Here is a 19185-nt window from a genome sequence, read left to right on the forward strand (position 1 = left end):
CTCCTGCCGGAAGCGTAACTCCTGCCATTTGAATGCTTCAAGACGAACGCTGTGTGAACATACTTGATTTTCACCTTAACGGAATTCTTTTTTTAAAGTAACACCAGAGGCTTTGGCCACCCCCCACCAGCCCTGACAAGCAGCCCCGCAAGGGCAGGGGTTTCTTATTGCTCTTCCCATTTGCCCGAGGACAGTTTTCCTCCAGCCAGAGTAAGCACAATTGCAGGAATCCTACTGTATTTGTGCAAAACAAGAAAGATTGGAGATCACAGCCCCTGTTGATTTATATCCCCAGTTTCTGGTGGGATCAACATCCTCTACGCATCTCAGAAAGCCCTGAAGAAACAGCAGAACCGCTTGGTCTCTAGCAAATTCATTTCTCCATTGACCACATCCTCCGTGTATTGTTGTGTCCCTCGAGTCCTCGGGGCCTGTGAAGCAGGATTCCAGATGCCGGACCCTCTCTCTGCCCGGGCACTGGGTTTGCAGCAGCGTTGTGCTCAGGGCAGCATCTTTGGTTGGGGCGGATTTAGGGTAACGAGATCAGGAGGGGCTAGAAATGGCTTGCTTGGCTATTTGGGAGCCAAAGATTAAGGCAGAATTTCAGTCGTAAGAATTAATACAAACAGTTAACCCAGATTATTTCCCCCCTAATTTAGTTTTAATGCGGCACGAAATCCCCAAGCCAGAACACCGCTATATTTCAACTCCAGATCGGGTAGAGCAATTACTTTGTCATTGAGCATGTTAGGAAAGAAAAGGCAGAAGGAGGCGAGTTTGAGCCTCTTTGGTAATGTACAAATTAACACATTTCAGCACCATTTTCAGAAATATAAATTAATGATTTAATTCTGCAACATGTATCCTTGGAAACCAAGCTGTAAGCAGTTGCCCTTGGATATTTCACACAATTCCAATTTTTTTCAATATTCAAAGAAAACTAATTGCTTGCCCTTTCGGAGTGATGGACAGCTTGGGTGAGCAGGGTGCCCAGGGGCTTATTTCACCACCAGATTTGGACAATCCCGCTACACGGGTTGACAACAGCTGCTCTAAATCTCCTGATAGGTATGAACAAGCATTGATGAAGTTCAGTCTGTTTGAACAGCTGCATATGCAAATGTAATTAAGAAGATGTCTACTGCCTTTTGCTCTCCTAGCCATGCCCCCCCTCTTCTCCCTCTCCCCTTACTCTGTCTCCCAACGGGGAGGGATGCCATTTCATAGCTTCAGACTTGAACCCGTGCCTGATTTACGTCTCAAAACCGAGTCCCAGAAACGCCACTCTCCAGCTCCCTCATTTGGGGTGTCCTTAAATTTAGGGCTCAGCTACCGAACAGTCGACTATTTCTCAACCTCGATGCCCAGGCATCGACGCTGCCACTTGAAAAGCAAACCCCCTGCCAGTATATCGCAGCAAAGTAATTTTTCCCCGCCTCATTTGACGCTGATCAGTTTTGTGACTGTCCTTCATCCCTTATGTATAGATACTTGCTGTGCAGCCTTAAGTGAACCATTTCACTTGCGTCTCTATCTGCAAAAGTTATCCAGGGAGACACTCTGAGGGTCACCGCAGCCAGAAAAAAGGCACGTGGGAAGAGGTGGCACAGGCACAGAAGACCCAGACAAGCGATCGCTGGTTGAATCGGCCAACCCAGGGCTCGGTGGGAGGATGGAGAAGGCTGCAGTCGTTCCGGAGGGTCTCGGTGCCACAGGGCGAACTGTCATTAAATGAAGCAAGCTGGTTAACGAAGCCAGGAGGACCGATGCACACAGAGCTCCAGGTCTTTCCCTTCAAACCAAATGTTATCTGGGATACGTATCCCAAAACTAGGTGGACTGAGCTGCGGCCGCCTGTCCAGCACCAGAGAGAACCCGCAGCATCCACACAACTGCACCGCGGAAGGGAAAAAGCGATGTGAGCAACCACAAGCTTGTCCGATTCACCTCAGCAGGATGGAGGCTCTAAAACGGACTGAAGAAAGACTAATTAGAACATGAAACTAAATGGCAAACAGGGTAGAAAACAATGGGACTGTACTGAAGGGAAATCAGATGAAATAGAGCTCATCAGGTTAGCCCGATAAGATAATGAATTTTCTAGACAAAGGAAGCATGATAGATCCTATCCACACAGACTTCAGCAAAGCATGTGATACAGTGCCATGTGGGAAATAATTATTAAATGAAAAAAATGGGGATTAGCAGAACTGTAAGGCCAGGAAACTGGTGAAAGGCGAAGCAGCGTTGAAAGAAGGATCAGAATGGATGGAGGTCACTGGCGGAGCTCCTCAAGGAACGGTCAGGACGCTGATCTTATTAAATATTTTTATTAATGACCTTGGCACAAAAAGTAAGCGTGCTAATGAAATTTGCTGATGACACAAAGTTGGAAAGCAGCATCAGCACAGAGGAAAGCTGGGAGAGCATATAGGAAAAAAATGGTTAACTTTGAAGGCGAATGGAGGAAGGTTGAAATTCAGGGGGATGAAAGAGGAAACCACGCACTTGGGACAAACAATAGTTTTTGCTACGAGTTGGAAAGAAGATTAATTCAGATAGAAAATGTTCGAGAGTGAGAAAGGCCCAAGCAAACAGCTCAAAACAAAACTGACTGAGGCACCAACATGCTGTAATTGAAATACTTCCAGCAGCCAGAGAAGTGCTAGAGCCGGTGGGCAAGCCATCGTGAGAAGGCTCCGGGGATGCTGCGGTCGGTTCTCATGGTTAAAAAAAAAAAAGCTTAAGGAGGAAGTGTAAAAAAGTGCTTATCAGAAAACAGAGAGATTAATTTAGGACATGAAAATGGAAAGATGCTTCTTCAGCCCCACAAAACAAAAGCGGGGAGGGAACGCTGCGTGATCTCTTAGACACACACATTTGGGGGGGGTAAAATAAAAAAGGGGAAAGAACTATTCAAGACACTCGGACAAGGGTTGCACGTGGGCGCCAACAAGTATCCCTGACAAGCCTAGGCTGGAAATAAGTTTATGACCATTGCAGCCTTCCAAAAGGAGTAATGGGGGGGAAAAAACAAGCTTGTTCTCAGAAATTTATCTTGAAGGGATCCTATGACGCAGAAGGCTCTTCCCGTCCTTTCCTGCTAAACACAGGCGGAGCTGACACCACCGGTAAACGCCATGCTCCTCAGCTGGAACGAAATTCATAAGGCAACTCCAAAACACCTTTTTTTAAAAAAACCCAACTGTTTATGACTGCTTAGGTCCGTCCTCTTTCATCTATTGAATCTATTTCAACATCTCAGCATGAGCAATTTTAAGCCAAATACTTAAGTTGTGAATATAGCATGTGTGAGGAGGAGGAGGAGGAGGCATGGAGAGGCCGGGAGCTGGCCGCAGGGTACAAAGGCACTGGAGGAGCGAGGACCAGGCTGCTGGGCACACGCTACCAGCAAAGGCATCATCTCAGCACCGTGAGTGACCATTTTTTTTCCCCAGTGTGTTTGCTGAATCGGAATGCAGGCTTCGGGCCGTTTCCTTCACACCGTTAGTCGTCCCGTGAGCTCCTCACAGAATCACAGAATCACAGAATCAGTACGGTTGGAAAAGACCTGTAAGATCATCGAGTCCAACCGGGGGGCGGGGGGGGGGGGGGGGGGGGGGAAAACACCACAAAAAAAAAAAAAACCACAACACAACCACAAAAAACCCACGCCACACAACAACAATAACAAGCCACAACCCACCCAACACCACACAGCACCATGTCCATCAAGCTACATCCCACAATGCCACATCCACACGCTCCTTGAATACCTCCAGGGAGGGTGACTCTACCACCTCCCTGGGCAGCCTATTCCAGTGTTTCACCACTCTCTCAGTGAAGAACTTTTTCCTAATGTCTAGCCTGAACCTCCCCTGTCGCAACTTGAGGCCATTTCCTCTAGTCCTGTCACTAGTCACTTGGGAGAAGAGACCAACACCCACCTCTCTGCAACCTCCTTTCAGGTAGTTGTAGAGAGCGATAAGGTCTCCCCTCAGCCTCCTCTTCTCCAGGCTAAACAACCCCAGCTCGCTCAGCCGCTCCTCATAAGACTTGTGTTCCAGACCCCTCACCAGCTTCGTCGCCCTTCTCTGGACACGCTCCAGCACCTCAATGTCCTTCTTGTAGTGAGGGGCCCAAAACTGAACACAGTATTCGAGGTGCGGCCTCACCAGAGCCGAGTACAGAGGCATGATCACCTCCCTGCTCCTGCTGGCCACACCATTTCTGATGCAAGCCAGGATGCCATTGGCCTTCTTGGCCACCTGGGCACACTGCTGGCTCATATTCAGCCGGCTGTCGACCAACACCCCCAGGTCCTTTTCTGCAGGGGAACTTTCCAGCCACTCATCCCCAAGCCTGTAGCGTTGCCTGGGGTTGTTGTGGCCGAAGTGTAGAACCCGGCACTTGGCCTTATTGAACTACATCCGGTTGGCCTCAGCCCATCGATCCAGCCTGTCCAGATCCCTCTGCAGAGCCTTCCTACCCTCAAGCAGATCAACACTCCCTCCCAACTTGGTGTCATCTGCAAACTTGCTGAGGGAGCACTCTATCCCCTCATCCAGATCATCAATGAAGATATTAAACAAGACCGGTCCCAAAACCGAGCCCTGGGGGACTCCGCTTGTGACCGGCCGCCAGCTGGATTTCACCCCATTCACCACAACCCTCTGGGCTCGGCCATCCAGCCAGTTTTTTACCCAGCGAAGAGTGTACCTGTCTAAACCACGGGCCGCCAGCTTCTCCAGGAGAATACTGTGGGGAACAGTGTCAAAGGCTTTGCTGAAGTCCAGGTAGACAACATCAACAGCCTTCCCCTCATCCACTAGGCGGGTCACCTGGTCATAGAAGGAGATCAGGTTGGTCAAGCAGGACCTGCCTTTCATGAACCCGTGCTGGCTTGGCCTGATCCCTTGGGTAACCTGCACGTGTCCCGTGAGCGCCCTCAAGATGAGCCTCTCCATAACCTTCCCCGGCACCGAGGTCAGGCTGACAGGCCTGTAGTTCCCCGGATCCTCCTTCCGACCCTTCTTGTAGATGGGCGTCACGTTGGCAAGCCTCCAGTCATCCGGGACCTCCCCCGTTGACCAGGACTGTTGATAAATGATGGAGAGCGGCTTGGCAAGCTCTTCCGCCAGTTCCCTCAGCACCCTTGGGTGGATGCCATCAGGCCCCATAGACTTATGAGTGTCCAGGTGGCATAGCAGGTCGTTAACTGCTTCCTCCTGGATCATGGGGAGCCTATTTTGCCCTCCATCCCTGTCATCCAGCTCAGGGGGACGGATACCCTGAGGATACCCGGTGTGGCTGTTAAAGACTGAGGCAAAGAAGGCATTAAGTACCTCAGCCTTTTCCTCATCCTTCGCGACAAGGTTCCCCGCCGCATCCAGTAGAGGATGGAGATCCTCCTTGGCCCTCTTTTTGCTGTTAATGTATTTATAGAAGCTTTTTTTGTTGTCCCTCACGACCGTGGCCAGGTTGAGCTCTAGCTGGGCTTTCGCCTTCCTAATTCCCTCCCTGCATGACCTAACGAGGTCCTTGTACTCTTCCTCACTTGCCTGCCCCTTTTTCCAGAGGTGGTAAGTTCTCTTTTTTTCCCCAAGCCTCAGCATAAGCTCCTTGTTGAGCCAGGCCGGCCGTCTTCCCCGCCGGCTCTTCTTACGGCACACGGGCACTGCCTGCTCCTGCGCCTTCAAGATTTCCTTCTTGAAGAACATCCATCCTTCCTGGGCCCCTTTGCCCTTCAGGACCGTCTCCCAAGGGACCCTCCCGACCAGTGTCCTGAACAGGGCAAAGTCTGCCCTCCGGAAGTCCATGGTAACGGTGTTGCTCACCCGCCTCCTTACTTGGCTAAATATTGAAAAATCTATCATATCATGGTCGCTAAGCCCAAGACGGCCTCCGACCTTCACTTCACCCACCAGACCCTCTCTGTTCGTAAACAGCAGGTCAAGCAGGGCACCTTCCCTTGTAGGCTCGCTTACCAGCTGCGTCAGGAAGTTATCTTCGACACACTCGAGGAACCTCCGGGGGCTCCTCGGGGGCTCAGAGCTAACGAAGCAGCGGAGAAGTGTTTCATATTATGGGGAAATGAGATGCTAAGACAACAAATGAACTGGAAGTCTTAGATTAGCAAAGTGTCAAAATTACTGGACCTGCCCGTTGAAAAGTTGTTCTATTAACATAATTAATGAAGCCACATTTCCCATTATGTTCCTAAGCTAATCTGCTTTGAGGCTTCTCTGATGTCTAATGAAAGTTGAGCTCACCCTGCCTTCCCCCCCTTAACGGGGCCCTTAATTGGGTCTCTCTAATGAGGATAGATGCCGAAGTACGCTTGCAGTAACTTCTTATCTTTGCGACCTCTGTCTCCAGCTAATTTCAGCTTCAATTAGCCAACGGGTTCAGAAGTCAGTGGGGCAAGGTGGGAGGAAGAGCACGGCTGCGTGCGCACAACGGGGCTGCGATCCCATCGGCTCCTCCCGAAACCAGGCTCACCTCCGGCAGACCTCCGCTTCCCATGGGTGCAGCTAACCTGTGCTCTCACGGTGAAGGAAAACGAGCTGTATGAGAGGAAGAAAACGCTTCAGGGGGCTCAGATGACAACTACAGCACAAGGGAGGATGATGCACAAGGTAGCAAGACTAGTGGAAAGCTCAAATCTGCAGCGAGATCTGTTGGACTCCTGGTATTTCCCAGCAGACTGGCTGGCAGCAAGCGAGGGCTGTCGGAGAAGGGGATGAGGAGACAGAGAAGCCCAGATGAAATTCTATCTTTTGTTCAATCAGCGAAAGCTGCCCCTCGGCCACCTCGCTGGGCTGCTCTGAGCGTGGGAGGGTGGAAGTGCCAATGCATTTAAGACATCGGCGACCAGCGAAGACAGCAGCGACTCACCCAGTTTAACCAACAGATCCATCGTTCTTCCGCTAAAAGTTTCTTTTCAAAGCTTTCTCGCAGGGGGAACAGCTCAGAACAAACTTTGCAATGTGTAATTGCTTAAAATGGAAGAAACTGAAGGAGAGGAAAAAAAAATAACAAAAAAAAATCAGGAAAATATATAACTTGCCAGGCCAAGAAAACTCATCCTGTAGAAGCACGGACAGGTGACTCAGAGCCAGTGCAGTTGTCAGAGCAGCACTGGGGAGGAATATCGGTGTAACTTCTCCGAGAGTCAGATTGCAGGAAAGGTTGATTTAATGGCACACTACACCAGCTTCTCCACTCCAGTGAGAAAAAAAATAAATGGATGGGGACTTGCTCATCTAAACACACAGCGGACGTCAGAGGAACAAACCTGAGTAACTGCCATCCATAATTTATAAAACAAATTAAATCCATGACAAAAATAACCGTAACTTAGAACAGAGCGATCGTAGAATCTGGCAGAAAAAGGCCCCAGCTTGCATGAATCATTATTTTCTAGAGGAAACCTTATATAATCCAAGCTACTCTGTTTTAAAACAAATTAAACCTTCCGAAAACTCCAATTAATCGGTTTGGCAAAGCTCTGTCTTTAAATCAGGTATTTTTGTGATTTGCTGAGATAAAAAAGCCTACCTGGTACCGACTAACCTCACGGTAGCCTACACCCTGCTTTCGGCATCTCCAAAAACCTCCATCAGAAGGCAAAGGGGAGATGAGAGCACCTACCTGGGGCCGGAGGAAGGCGATTAGATTGCAATGCCATCTTGTGGAATAGGAGAAAATGAAAGACGGAAAAAGAATTGCTCAGCCGCCAGTTTGCAATTGTATATTATTTCCCAGGACACAGATACTGGCCCAGAAAGGTACGGTCGGTGGTTGCTTCTCGTTTTCCTCGTTTATCTGAAAGGTTAGAGGGAGGCACGCAGTGATAACTGCAGAGACTTGGTCTGCTTCCCTCACGCTGCTTGGAAGGGGATGGACACGCCTGTCAGAAATAAGAGTTTGCTCTTTTTTTGCTTGTTTTTAGCCTTTACTATGACAAAGTCACCATCTTCTGTGCTGCTGCCCCAGGAAACCAGCCTTTCTCCCCAGCTACAGGAGAGCCACCAAAAAGAGTGCCTTGGGTAGGATCAGCAGTAGGACCACACCAATCCCCCAGATCCCCCGCGATCCGTGGGATCATTTCGCGGGACTGGAAGAACATTTCTGACTCCGTGCATCGCACAGCTTGCCTGCGATCGACTCCGCATACGTCGCATCTGCTACTTACGCTCCCAGCTGTGTCCCGCGTTACTAAAATCCCCGTGTATCGCTTTTATCACAAACCAAGCCTGATTTAACCGTCCTCTCTGCAGGGAGCTGCCTACTTAGAAGGCTTTATGTAAAAAAATAAATAAATTTACAAAAGTTAAAGGATGGGGGGAAGTTACCAAAAAGCACCATCCAGCTAAGCCAGGATGTAGCTGTAGACGACGAGAGACTTTCTCCTCTCCGTGATGAGGCCAGCTACAACGCACGGCCAGGGAGAAAGAACCACGGACTCTTCGCAGACTCTTGACTACTATAAACGCTTGAGTCTGCGGATGAACAGAAACAAAACCAACCCACAGAGGTGTTGCGCTGAGCGGCCGTATTTTGGGACCCCCACAAAACCCACATCCACCTACTTGAAACGGGCTGTGCCCCCAACCCTCGGGGACCCGGCGCGGTGGGACAGCCTGGGCTGGAGCTGCCGAAGCCTGGGGAGTGCAAGCAAAGGGGAAGGTTTGGTGCTGGCAGGCTGATCTCAGGACGGGTGCCGAGGACGCCAAGGGATGAGCTGATGCTGGAGCCCACTCAGGTCAAGAGAGGATTAGAAAGCAGACGGGAGCTGGGCAGTGAACCCAAACAGCAGAACTGCTGAGAGTTTGGCAGCAATGCAGCAGCACTCTTTTCAGGGCACACATTTTCCTTTAATATTTTTTTTTTCCCCGAAAATCAGAAATTTTGGGAATTTTTTTAAATGTGGAAATTTTTTCCAGTTGGAATTGGAATGGACGGGATCACAGGCTATCCCTACCCAGGAACCCCAAAAGTACCAAAGGAATCAGTCATTAAGGTTTTGCGTCATTTGCCATATCATCAGGTTGTTCCAGCTCAAGGGTTTGTTTGGGGCAAATTTGTTCCCCCGCCCCAGCATCTGAATTATACTTTCATGTCTTTGCTTATTTTTAAATGCAGTTCTTAAGAGGACATTCTGAGGGTTAAAATTTCTAATAAAAAAGTTAGCGAGAAATGGTTACTGAGTGTTACTCTGCCCAAAAAACCCCTAAAGGTATGGAAACTGGGAGAGAGCGGGGACAAACAAACCCAGGAGAACCAGGGGTAAAACTGAAAAGTCAGGGTTGTGCACGCAGGCATTCCTGTAGCAAATTCGGTAAGGCAGCCTAACGTTTCATTAATGATTTGTGCTTACATTTTGGTGAAAGCTCAATGCGAATTTCTGAAATTTAAGAAATATATATGTCCCAACATCCCTCCTAAACGCCCTGCGCACGCTGGAAAGAAGTAAAACAATGCCAAGCAGCGTGCAAAGATTTGCCTGCAGATGACTGATGATTTTCAACAATAATTTCACAAATGCAGCAGACTTAAGTATATCCCATGATTATTCTTCCGCTGCAGTCCCTGGGATTTCCCACTGACACCAGTGTGGGGCTGCCTGGGGCCACCAAAGGAGACGGGCTCCAACCAGGGCAGCCTTCACTGGGCAGAAGCGAGGGGTGGGATTGTCAACAGCTCTTGAGTCCGCAAGAGAAACGGCATTGCAAATAAGCTGCAAATGAAACAACCCACCCGAAACAACCTGACGGTTTCTGCCAGGAGTGAGTACGGCCAGAGGTGCCGGCGCTGCTCTCTGCACCACTGCTGCACCGAGCAGGCAGCACCGAGCGACAGCCGGCCGTGGCGTAAATGACGCCGGTCGCTGGAAACAACCACCAAAGCTTGAAACGATGTTTGCATGAGAGCAAGACGTTGAAATATTGATTAAAGTTGGATTTCATCAGCAATACTCTGATTTTATTATTATACTGGCTGCTAACAAAGACACACCCATTAATGCGTTACATTCTTGCTCGTAAAAGGGTGATTATTCCACTATTCATGCCAGGCTGCTCTGCTTGTATCCACAGCCAGTGGCTCCAGTACAGGCACTCATCAGAAAAATAAAAAGACATTATGATTTCAAAAATGAGGCAAAACCACAGCAACAGGCACACGCTGGAATATTGCGGAGACTGGGTCCAAGTGAACGTCTCCATCCCGGGGAAGGAAGGGGTGGGCGAGGGAGAAGACTGAGCATTTCACCCCGGTTTAAATCCAAAGTAACGGCACAGAAACCAAAGAGTTACTCAAGATTTTATCAATTTAAATGCAATGTTGGAGTGGGGAAAAAAGGCACTTTGAAAAAATTACCTAGCAGGTGCCAGTTTTCCCGCTGCTTGGCTTTGTTTAAGGAATAATTATACATACACGGAGGGTTTTTCTGATCTTAACATGCCAGTTAGTTTTTAGTGCCAGGGATAAGGGTGGAAGAGGGATGGGAAGAATGCCATTAAAGGCTGTGTCTTCCAGCATTATTGTTCTAAAACTCATGCCTAGGCAGAGTAAAACAGCTATGTGAGGCAATACCGTGTTTACATATGCCCAAATTGTTATGCAAACACAGGAAGACCTATTGGAGCAGAGGGAACGGCACCGAGAGGCAGCACTTCTCACCGCCCCTCGCAGAAAAATGTTTTTCAATGTGGAAAGGGTGAGAGAGGTCACCCCCAAGGAATCCAGCCCAGGATCCTCCCAGCCTTCGCCTCTCCCATCCTCCTCCTCTCAAATTCCCCAGCCCAGCCAGCATGGGCTTCGGAGTTAAAGAGACAGGCTCATTATCCAGCAACATTGTCCGGGGGCTGCATTTGCATTAGGAACCTAAAAAGGGGGAGAAATACCTAAGGAGGGAGAAGCCGTCCTGTATGAAACGGGATTCGGTGCGTGCCTCACGCAGGCATTTCGCGTTGCGCTTCCCTGTACTTGTGCAGAAAATGAAACCACAGAAATTAAGGGGAGACTCCAAAGGCACACAGGGGTACTCGGCATCACTCAAGTGCAATCATTTTTAGATTAAATCCATCTTGTGTCAACGTTAAAAATCTAAAATAAAAAAATCAGTCATGAACTCTGCAGTCACACCTTTAATTCTATCCGTAGTTAGGTATAAGGTATCAGAGAAATCGCAAATGCCTCTGACAAACCAACTTTAACCTCCAGAAGCCACAGATTTTCATCAGCCTATATCAACCAAGCTTTCAAAAAGTTACTGCTGATGGAGAACCAAATACATCCCTGAAATACATCCTCAGTGCTTGAAAAATGTCTCATTGCCAGTCTAAGCTCGGTCACTTTTGCTGCTAGATCATCACTCCACAGAACAAAAGCTCCCCACCAGCCAGAAACCTTTTCTCCACCCAGATGTGTGACCAAGTCAGCTCTCGACCTTCTCTTTACTAAACTGCATAAGCCAAATTTCATTAACTTCTGGCAATAAGTCAAATTTCTACAGAGCTTAAGTTATTCTTGTTAGCATTTTGAGTCTTCCGGAGTGCCAAAACCAAACCACGGACACCAAAAGTGGACACGCTATTTCCAGAAGAGCCTCACTGCCACCACCTCCCCATGGATGTCCTCTCCCAGTCACTCCTCAGTGTCCCCCAAGACACGGACATCTGCCGTCACCCACAGCATCCTCCCGCAGTCATTGCTACCAAACCCCCGGCTCTTCATCCTACAGAGGAAACCTGCGTTCACACCCTTGAGATGTATAACCTCACTTTGGCTATATGGAAGGAGAATCCAATTTAGCTTTACCACCAGCTTGCACGTAGCTTGAAGAGTCACCAGCAAGGATTTTGTGTCTGGCAGGCTGTGAATGTCACTTGGTCGAGGACACAGTCCTGCAGGACACCACCAGAAACGCCCCTGTGGCACCACTCCCCGCTGGGATCGGTTTGTGAGAGCTGGTAGCGAGCAAGTATTTTTAAAACTAATTAACGCGTACCGCTCTGATTTCAGAGAGTTCTACAATTTTCAAATACAATATTGTGCAACGCTGGAGTCAAACAGCTTAAGGAAGTTAACTGTATCACCACGCAGCAAGCAAAGCGAGTCAAACCTGCAACAGCAGCTGAAGACACATTTGAGTTTGGAGAGATGGGCTTTCTAACTTTTAAAAGAAGCTGTCCTCGGGGGGAACACACTGCACACAGCTTCTGAGTGCTGGACTACTTTCTCATCATTTCATAACAGGACAGGATTTATGCTCAAGCCATTTCCTACCACAGGATGTTGATTTCTTGTCCACCATCTTCACGTGCCGCGTCTGGTTGCGAAGCTTGTCGTCCGTGTTTTCAACCAGGTTAGTGAGGTCGTCGATGATCTCTGGGGAAAGAGAAACACAAGCGTTAATCTCTGAGCCCCACGGCATCACTGCTCAACAAGCACGCTCCTGCTGGAAGTTCCCAAATGGAAACCAGCTGCATCTTTCTGCAGACAGACCAGTTCTCCACATGCACTGAAAGGTCCAAATCCTGGGAAATACTACACAAGAGACTTTGACTTCAGATTCGGTGCGCTCCTCCACTGCAAGAGTGGAGGGAAAAAATACAGCCTGAAACTGCAGGATCAGTCTAGGTAGCCGCAGCGTATAAGATGATGGGAGCCATAGAACGCTAACCAAAGTAAGAGAATTAGTGCATATGCTATAGGAAATCTGAAATTTCAGTCCCGGGAACAGAGCGTCTCAACACTTGGCCATTACGTAGTCATTAAAACACATGTCACTATCTTCATAAACGCTTTGGAGAGCATTGGGCGCAGTCCCAACCAAGCGACCAGGGAGGATGCAGGCGAAGTCCCGCCTTGGTTCAACTACTGAGATGTACGGATGGCAGTTCTGCTTGCAGCCCCAATGATCCTCTGGGAAAAGGAAAGAGAGCAAAATTTCTTCTACGTGTATTTTTAATAGAGGGGAAAGGAAAATTTCAAGCCAACCCACCCTCAACCTAATGCTACCGATGACTTAAATTTTGCCAGGAAAATCGGACCAGGTACAAGGCTTATAGCAAGAGCGGTTGTTGGGCTGGGGGTTTTTAAGTCTGAAAATTAAAAGCCACATTCAGGCACCAAATTTCCTTCTTGCTGACTGTTACGCTCTAATTTTCTTGAAATACACAGCCAGTGCTTCTTGCTGGGTGTATGGACACGCTGCGTTCCAGTTGCTGACTACTCTGCAGGTAGGAATGGCTTTTTTTGTGCATGATAAAGCAGGAGGAAGACAGCAGCCAAAACCTGAACGCTACAGCAAAGCATCTTGCTCTGGTTACGCTTCTAGCACTTTCCCCACTATTGATCACTGTCTTAATAAATCTAGTCTGCCTTTTGAGATCGGGTTGGGGACAGCAGCCGTGCCAGGTCGTGGGTGCTGCGCTCGCCTGTCCTTTGTACCCAGGCAGATCCTAGCGCTGCACCTCTCCACTGCAGCACTGCTGAAACATCCAGGTTTAATGGACTGTAAGCAAAAGTTAGAGTGCATGGTGTTCAGTTAGCAAGATATACTAATATTCTGTCCATTTTTACGCATCATAACCCTGTATGCACGCTGGCTGAGGGTTAAGGAGATTGTGCCCCTGTACTCGGTGCTGGTGAGGCCGCACCTCGAATGCTGTGTTCAGTGTTGGGCCCCTCACTCCAAGAAGGACATTGAGGTGCTGGAGCGTGTCCAGAGAAGGGCGACGGAGCTGGTGAGGGGTCTGGAGCACAAGTCTGATGAGGAGCGGCTGAGGGAGCTGGGGTTGTTCAGTCTGGAGAAGAGGAGGCTGAGGGGAGACCTCATCGCTCTCTACAACTACCTGAAAGGGGGTTGTGGTGAGGTGGGTGTTGGTCTCTTCTCCCAAGTGATGAGTGACAGGACAAGAGGAAATGGCCTCAAGTTGCACCAGGGGAGGTTCAGGCTGGATACTAGGAACAATTTCTTTACTGAGAGAGTGGTGAAGCACTGGACCAGGCTGCCCAGGGAGGTGGTGGAGTCACCATCACTGGAGATTTTCAAGGAACGTGTGGACGTGGCACTGCGGGACATGGTTTAGTGGGCATGGCGGGGTTGGGGTGATGGTTGGACTTGATGATCTTACAGGTCTTTTCCAACCTTAATGATTCTGTGAACAGGACAGGGCCCTTATTAATTAGCCTTTATTGTTTTGACTGTATTCCTTCAAACAAGAGATTTCCCAAATACCTCTGCTAGGAAAAGGGATGACACTAAAGAGAGCATTCCTTTTACTTCCAAAACTTCCCTGTGATGCTAGAATAAAGCCTTGGGCTTGCAAGGGTAGTGCCAATATGTGACATTAGTCCCTGCAGCTTCTCAAGAACACCTGTACACCTCTGCCAGGCATCGTTTTTATACGAGCGCTTCAAAGGGAATGGTTTCCTTCGCAATTCACCTTCCTGCAGCAAAAGATGTTAGCTACGAGGGGTGCTTATGTCCTCAAATCTTACCAAGCAACAGGCATTGCTCTAGATACAGACATAAAACTAGTTTGATCGTATATATGGATAAAAAGAAAACATATAAAATAATCACGTTCTGAAGACACAAAGGACATTTTCAAAGGCATGTGTAGCACGGAGGTTTTATTCTCCCAGAAAGTTGGGAGATTTAAGCATCATCCTTCTAATGCATGCTTTTTAAGTCTGCCCCACAAGCACTTCATCATCTCCAGCAAACCCCTATGTAAAATGATATCAGCATCTAAAAAATTTTGTTCTTTGAAAATATATGTCTTTCTTAAAACGTGATCTCCTGATTCATCTCCCTCAGCCTAAACCATCACATGAAGGCAGGGCAGAGGGCAAACATCAACCACTTCTGCGTGTGCAGCCTCACCTTCATCCTAGAGATCCAAACCATTCACCACTCCTGTGGTTAAGCAACATCACCCCACCAATACTGCTCTATTCCACGCACAAACTCTCCATATTTGTGAAGTTGTTTAAAATACTCAAGATTTTATTGTTCTTCCTACACCAAAAACCCATTTTCCCAAGTGATGACAGGTACTTTATTTGAACGGCAAGATTTGTTCAGTTCATAGTTCAGATATTCATTCTCCTCCCCCTCCACTCAACCTTCCCAGGTCCAACATCTGCAAAGCCAACAACATTTTGGGGAAACTTTATCTGTCTTGCGTGATTCAGCACACAGGAAAACCAGTACAATGCTGCCTGCAAAGGCAGGCTTTCTCATGTCTGCCTCTAAATGAAAAAAAAAGTGCCGAAAGTTCCCATCGTTGTCAAGGACAAAGTGATAAGCATGCTTGGGAAATAAGAGACTTTCCTCTGCCAACACTGACCAGACCCTCCTTGAAAAACATCCTGGTGAACAAGCTGTAGCTAAATGAGAACAAATGCGAGCAGGAAAATTTTCTGTCATCGTTTCAGAGCCTAAGGCATTGCAATTGGGACTCTGTCTAGAGCCTGTCCTTCCCCATCCCCCTGCACACGCCATTCCCCTGCCAGACCAACCAGCAGGAGCCATTTCTGACCCAGAGAACTGGACAGTACAGCTTGGGAGAAGCATTTCTCCGTATCTAGATGTCTCTTGATACAGTCAGGGTTCAGGGCAGCAGGCTAAGCACATAGCCCAAAGCTCAACAAGCAACCAGCCCTTTGATGTAACGTACAGTTAAGCCCAGGACAAGTGTTGGGGCGTGCACAACCACGAGGTCTGAATAGGGTCTTCCCCTCCACCGCTGTGCTGGGGCGGGGAGAAAGCACAGGGAGGTTCTTACCCCATCACCAGTTGAATCAGAAGCCTGGACCAGCAGGTTCCCCAGGCCAGGGTGCCCTTGCAACCACCACGAGCTTGCAGAGGAACATCCACCCCTCCAGCCCCACCAACACCTTGCACAGAAACACCCATCCACCCCTCTACACCCACCAACACCCTGCACAGAAACATCCACCCCTCTGCCCCCCATCAACACGCTGTTGTGGTGATGCTCAGGCTCAGAGCACCTTCATGTAAATTCAAGAATTTCCTCCCACTCTAAAGCAAAGGAAACACAGTGGAAATACACGCTGTATAAGGCAGAGTTGAAAACTAGTAATGAATTTCTAAGGCAGGCAGAGCTGCTGCCAGAGAAAACTAACTCCATGGCTAAGAAAGCCTTCAGAGCACTGACAATCCTACACGAGCTCTCAGCAGGCTCCTGAGGACCACCTCTTCTGACAGATGACCCACCTGCAACCCCTTTTGCCCTTCAAGCTGGCAATTAACATTCAGGATGAGAAATCTTCTATCACCTTCCATCTACCTGACTATGCAAGGAGCAAGTCGAAAAACCAGAAACCTGAAAAAGGGGAAGAAGCGAGGTTCCCCCGTTGCGAGGGAGCAGAAGGGAAAAGCAGGCTGAGTGCTGAAGGGCTGCCAGTGACCTTACAAAGGACGTTTCTGTAACACTACACTGCAAAGCACATTCAAACCGGTAACACAAATTTAGCCAAGGTCTTCTTTCAGTGAAGCAGGATCCTGAGGCAGAAGAGAAAACCTACTGCACAACCCTAGTATGAAAACCCAAGTAATTCAAGCCCAGCTGAAGTTCGAAGGTTGCTCATCTGTTAGAGACGAGCTCAGACAAGACCTCCTGTATCGGCAGGGACTTCTGCTTGAAAACCGGTGTCTCAGCCTTCCTCGTCCCTGCATGCGTGTCCCTTGGCTAGGGTCACAGCCATCAGCCAGGCAGGTACGTTGGCCTTTGAGCTCACCAGCAGACGAGGCAGCCAAACACGCCAAGCACAGAAGCAGCAGGTTTCTGTAAGAAGGCAGAGGCAGGTGTGTGGGCATTACCATTGCTCCTCACCTCGTTCCTGCGAGGCTGCAGCCGGGAAATGCAAACCCATCTCTACAAATCTGGATACTTTTCCTGGTGATCAAAGCTATAAAATTTGGGCTGGAGCCCTGAAAAGGGCAGGATTTCTTCAGAAGCCTGGTACATGTCACCCAGCAAAAACAGCAGTGGGCTTTACAGATTTGAGATCAATATGTGCATACCTTAAACCAGGACAAAAGTCATGGAAGTTCTCCATTTTGCGGACACAAGTCCATCTGCAGTCCTGCCCTTGCTCCTCTGGCTATGGGACCTGCGATGGAGAGGGTAAGGGCAGCCCTTTGGGGAATCGGGATGAATTCCACACAGGGGATTTATAAGCCAAGAAAACACGCAATGAGGAAACCACGAAGCAAGCAGATGACAGAAGAAACGTAGGTTGATATATTCTGAAATATTTGACTTTTTTTTTTTGTTAAGAAACCCACAGCAGCAGTTTTTGATCTTAGGCAACATGTTTTGGAGCAATGCAGAGCAGCCAGGCTGAACGCGGGTCCAGGTCAGAAGAGGTGGGAGAGGCTGGAAACAGCAGCCGTACGGTCAGCCAGCCCCCTCCAGTTCCAACATCAATTCTACCTCCTGGGGAGGAGAGAGGTGCTTACTGGAGAAAGCGTGAGCAAAGCGAGAAGTCCCTTCCATTTATTTTTTTAAAAACAAACACCACATAAATTTTGGGTTTGTTTAATATTTTGCATTAAACTTAAAACGTATTCTTCCCCATAAAAACAAATACAAAACCCATTTAATCAGATCTGAACATGTCGCTGCATCAGCTATCACAGCCAGAAAATGAAAGCGTCTAAGCTGCAGCTGAACGCAAAGCGCTCAAAAAAAATTGCTCATTGAATTGCTTCACTGGTCACAGCTAGTTGAAGCACTATCAGTGCCTCCAGTCAACTTTTAAAGAACCAAGGATCCATCGATCGACCCAGATCAGCACAAGACTACTCAGAGATGCGAGCACGTAAGTGCTAAATATTCCTTTTCAAAGCTTTACTGAAACAGAAAATGAAAAGTGAAGCAACTGGTCTGAACCCTGGATCGTAAGCACTTCCCACTTTGCTCTATCGTGCTTGACTTCGCAATCTCAAATGATACATTAAAGATTGAGAAAGATGATCTTTATAATATCTCTGAATTACACGGTTGCATTGTTAAGTCACACTAGCATCACATTTTGCTGCCACCGATTTCTGGGGTCCATCCATGTGCATGTGTGTGTATTCAGAAGGACTGTGCTAAAAGAGACTACCAGGACATAAAAAGCTTTCCTGAAATGGCAGCGGAACCACCACTTGGTAGCAGCAGTAAGGGTGTTTGTATACACATCTTTAAAATCACATCTGCTAGTAGCTAGAAAAATAGAAGATTTATGCAGAGGACACCAATAGAAGACAGACAATAAAAAATTGAGCAGAAGAAATTATATAGGAATTTCTCGGGGGAAAAAAGGTCATTCTTCATATCCTTTTTCCTTCAAAGACTTTGCCACTGCAATGAAAATCAGAAGCGTTCGGTTTTAATTCCTAAAAACACCAATGCTTTCCCTAAAAAGCTGGTTCTGCTTCTCTCCAGCCACGGCATGAATAATTTCAGAGCCTCCCGCGAGACAGGAATCCCACCCGTTAGAGCCATAAGTCACCTCTCTGGGAGAGGGCCATACATCATGCTACAGCTGGTCTCTTGCACTAAGGGCTCGCGCAGGATAGGAAAGCAAACCCCGAGCTGAACCCAAGCCAGGCGCTGGAGCAGTCTGCTGTGTCCAAACGGATCCTTTTGCTTTTCTCCTCAATTCCTCCTCAAAAAGGCTGCAAGCTTCAGGCACTGGACTTGCCCGCAGCCCTGTTGAGCAGCGTAACACAGAGACCACAGGTCCTCCATCACGACCACCATCTGCCTTTCCCATATTCCCAACTTCTCTGTTGACATTTCTAACAACGCTTCCTATGGGCTTCAAATCGGACTTCTCTGGCAGCCCCATCTTCTGTGTCAACTCAGCCATCAAGTCTTTCTACAGCTGGTCAGAAGTTTTCCAAGGGAAGTTTCCACTGGAAAACCGTTTGACAGATGATAAAAACAGTACATCCCAGAGCGCGCTCCACACCCGGACCTTCAGTGTTTTACCTGCTTGATGATACCCTTTATGCTGAAACACATCCCTGATCAGCTTGAAGCGAATAACCAGCTTTCAGCTTGCAAATGAAATTCTCAGTTTTGACAACAAAACGAGAAGCCCAACCATTTCCAGCGAGCAAAAGCCCCTTTTCCAGCCCATTCAGCC

General features: G+C 48.2%; 1 protein-coding gene across 1 annotated transcript in view; it reads right to left on the bottom strand.

Moving 5' to 3' along the window:
• STX8 (syntaxin 8) overlaps nucleotides 1–19185 on the bottom strand; it is a 109631-nt gene that overhangs the window by 29911 nt on the left and 60535 nt on the right. Inside the window, exon 7 of the mRNA XM_059828247.1 lies at nucleotides 12295–12396. Coding sequence (XP_059684230.1) covers nucleotides 12295–12396 — 102 coding nt within the window. The remainder of the gene's footprint in view (nucleotides 1–12294; nucleotides 12397–19185) is intronic.

This window comes from Gavia stellata, chromosome 22 (genome assembly GCF_030936135.1).
Source record: "Gavia stellata isolate bGavSte3 chromosome 22, bGavSte3.hap2, whole genome shotgun sequence".
Lineage (NCBI taxonomy): Eukaryota > Metazoa > Chordata > Aves > Gaviiformes > Gaviidae > Gavia > Gavia stellata.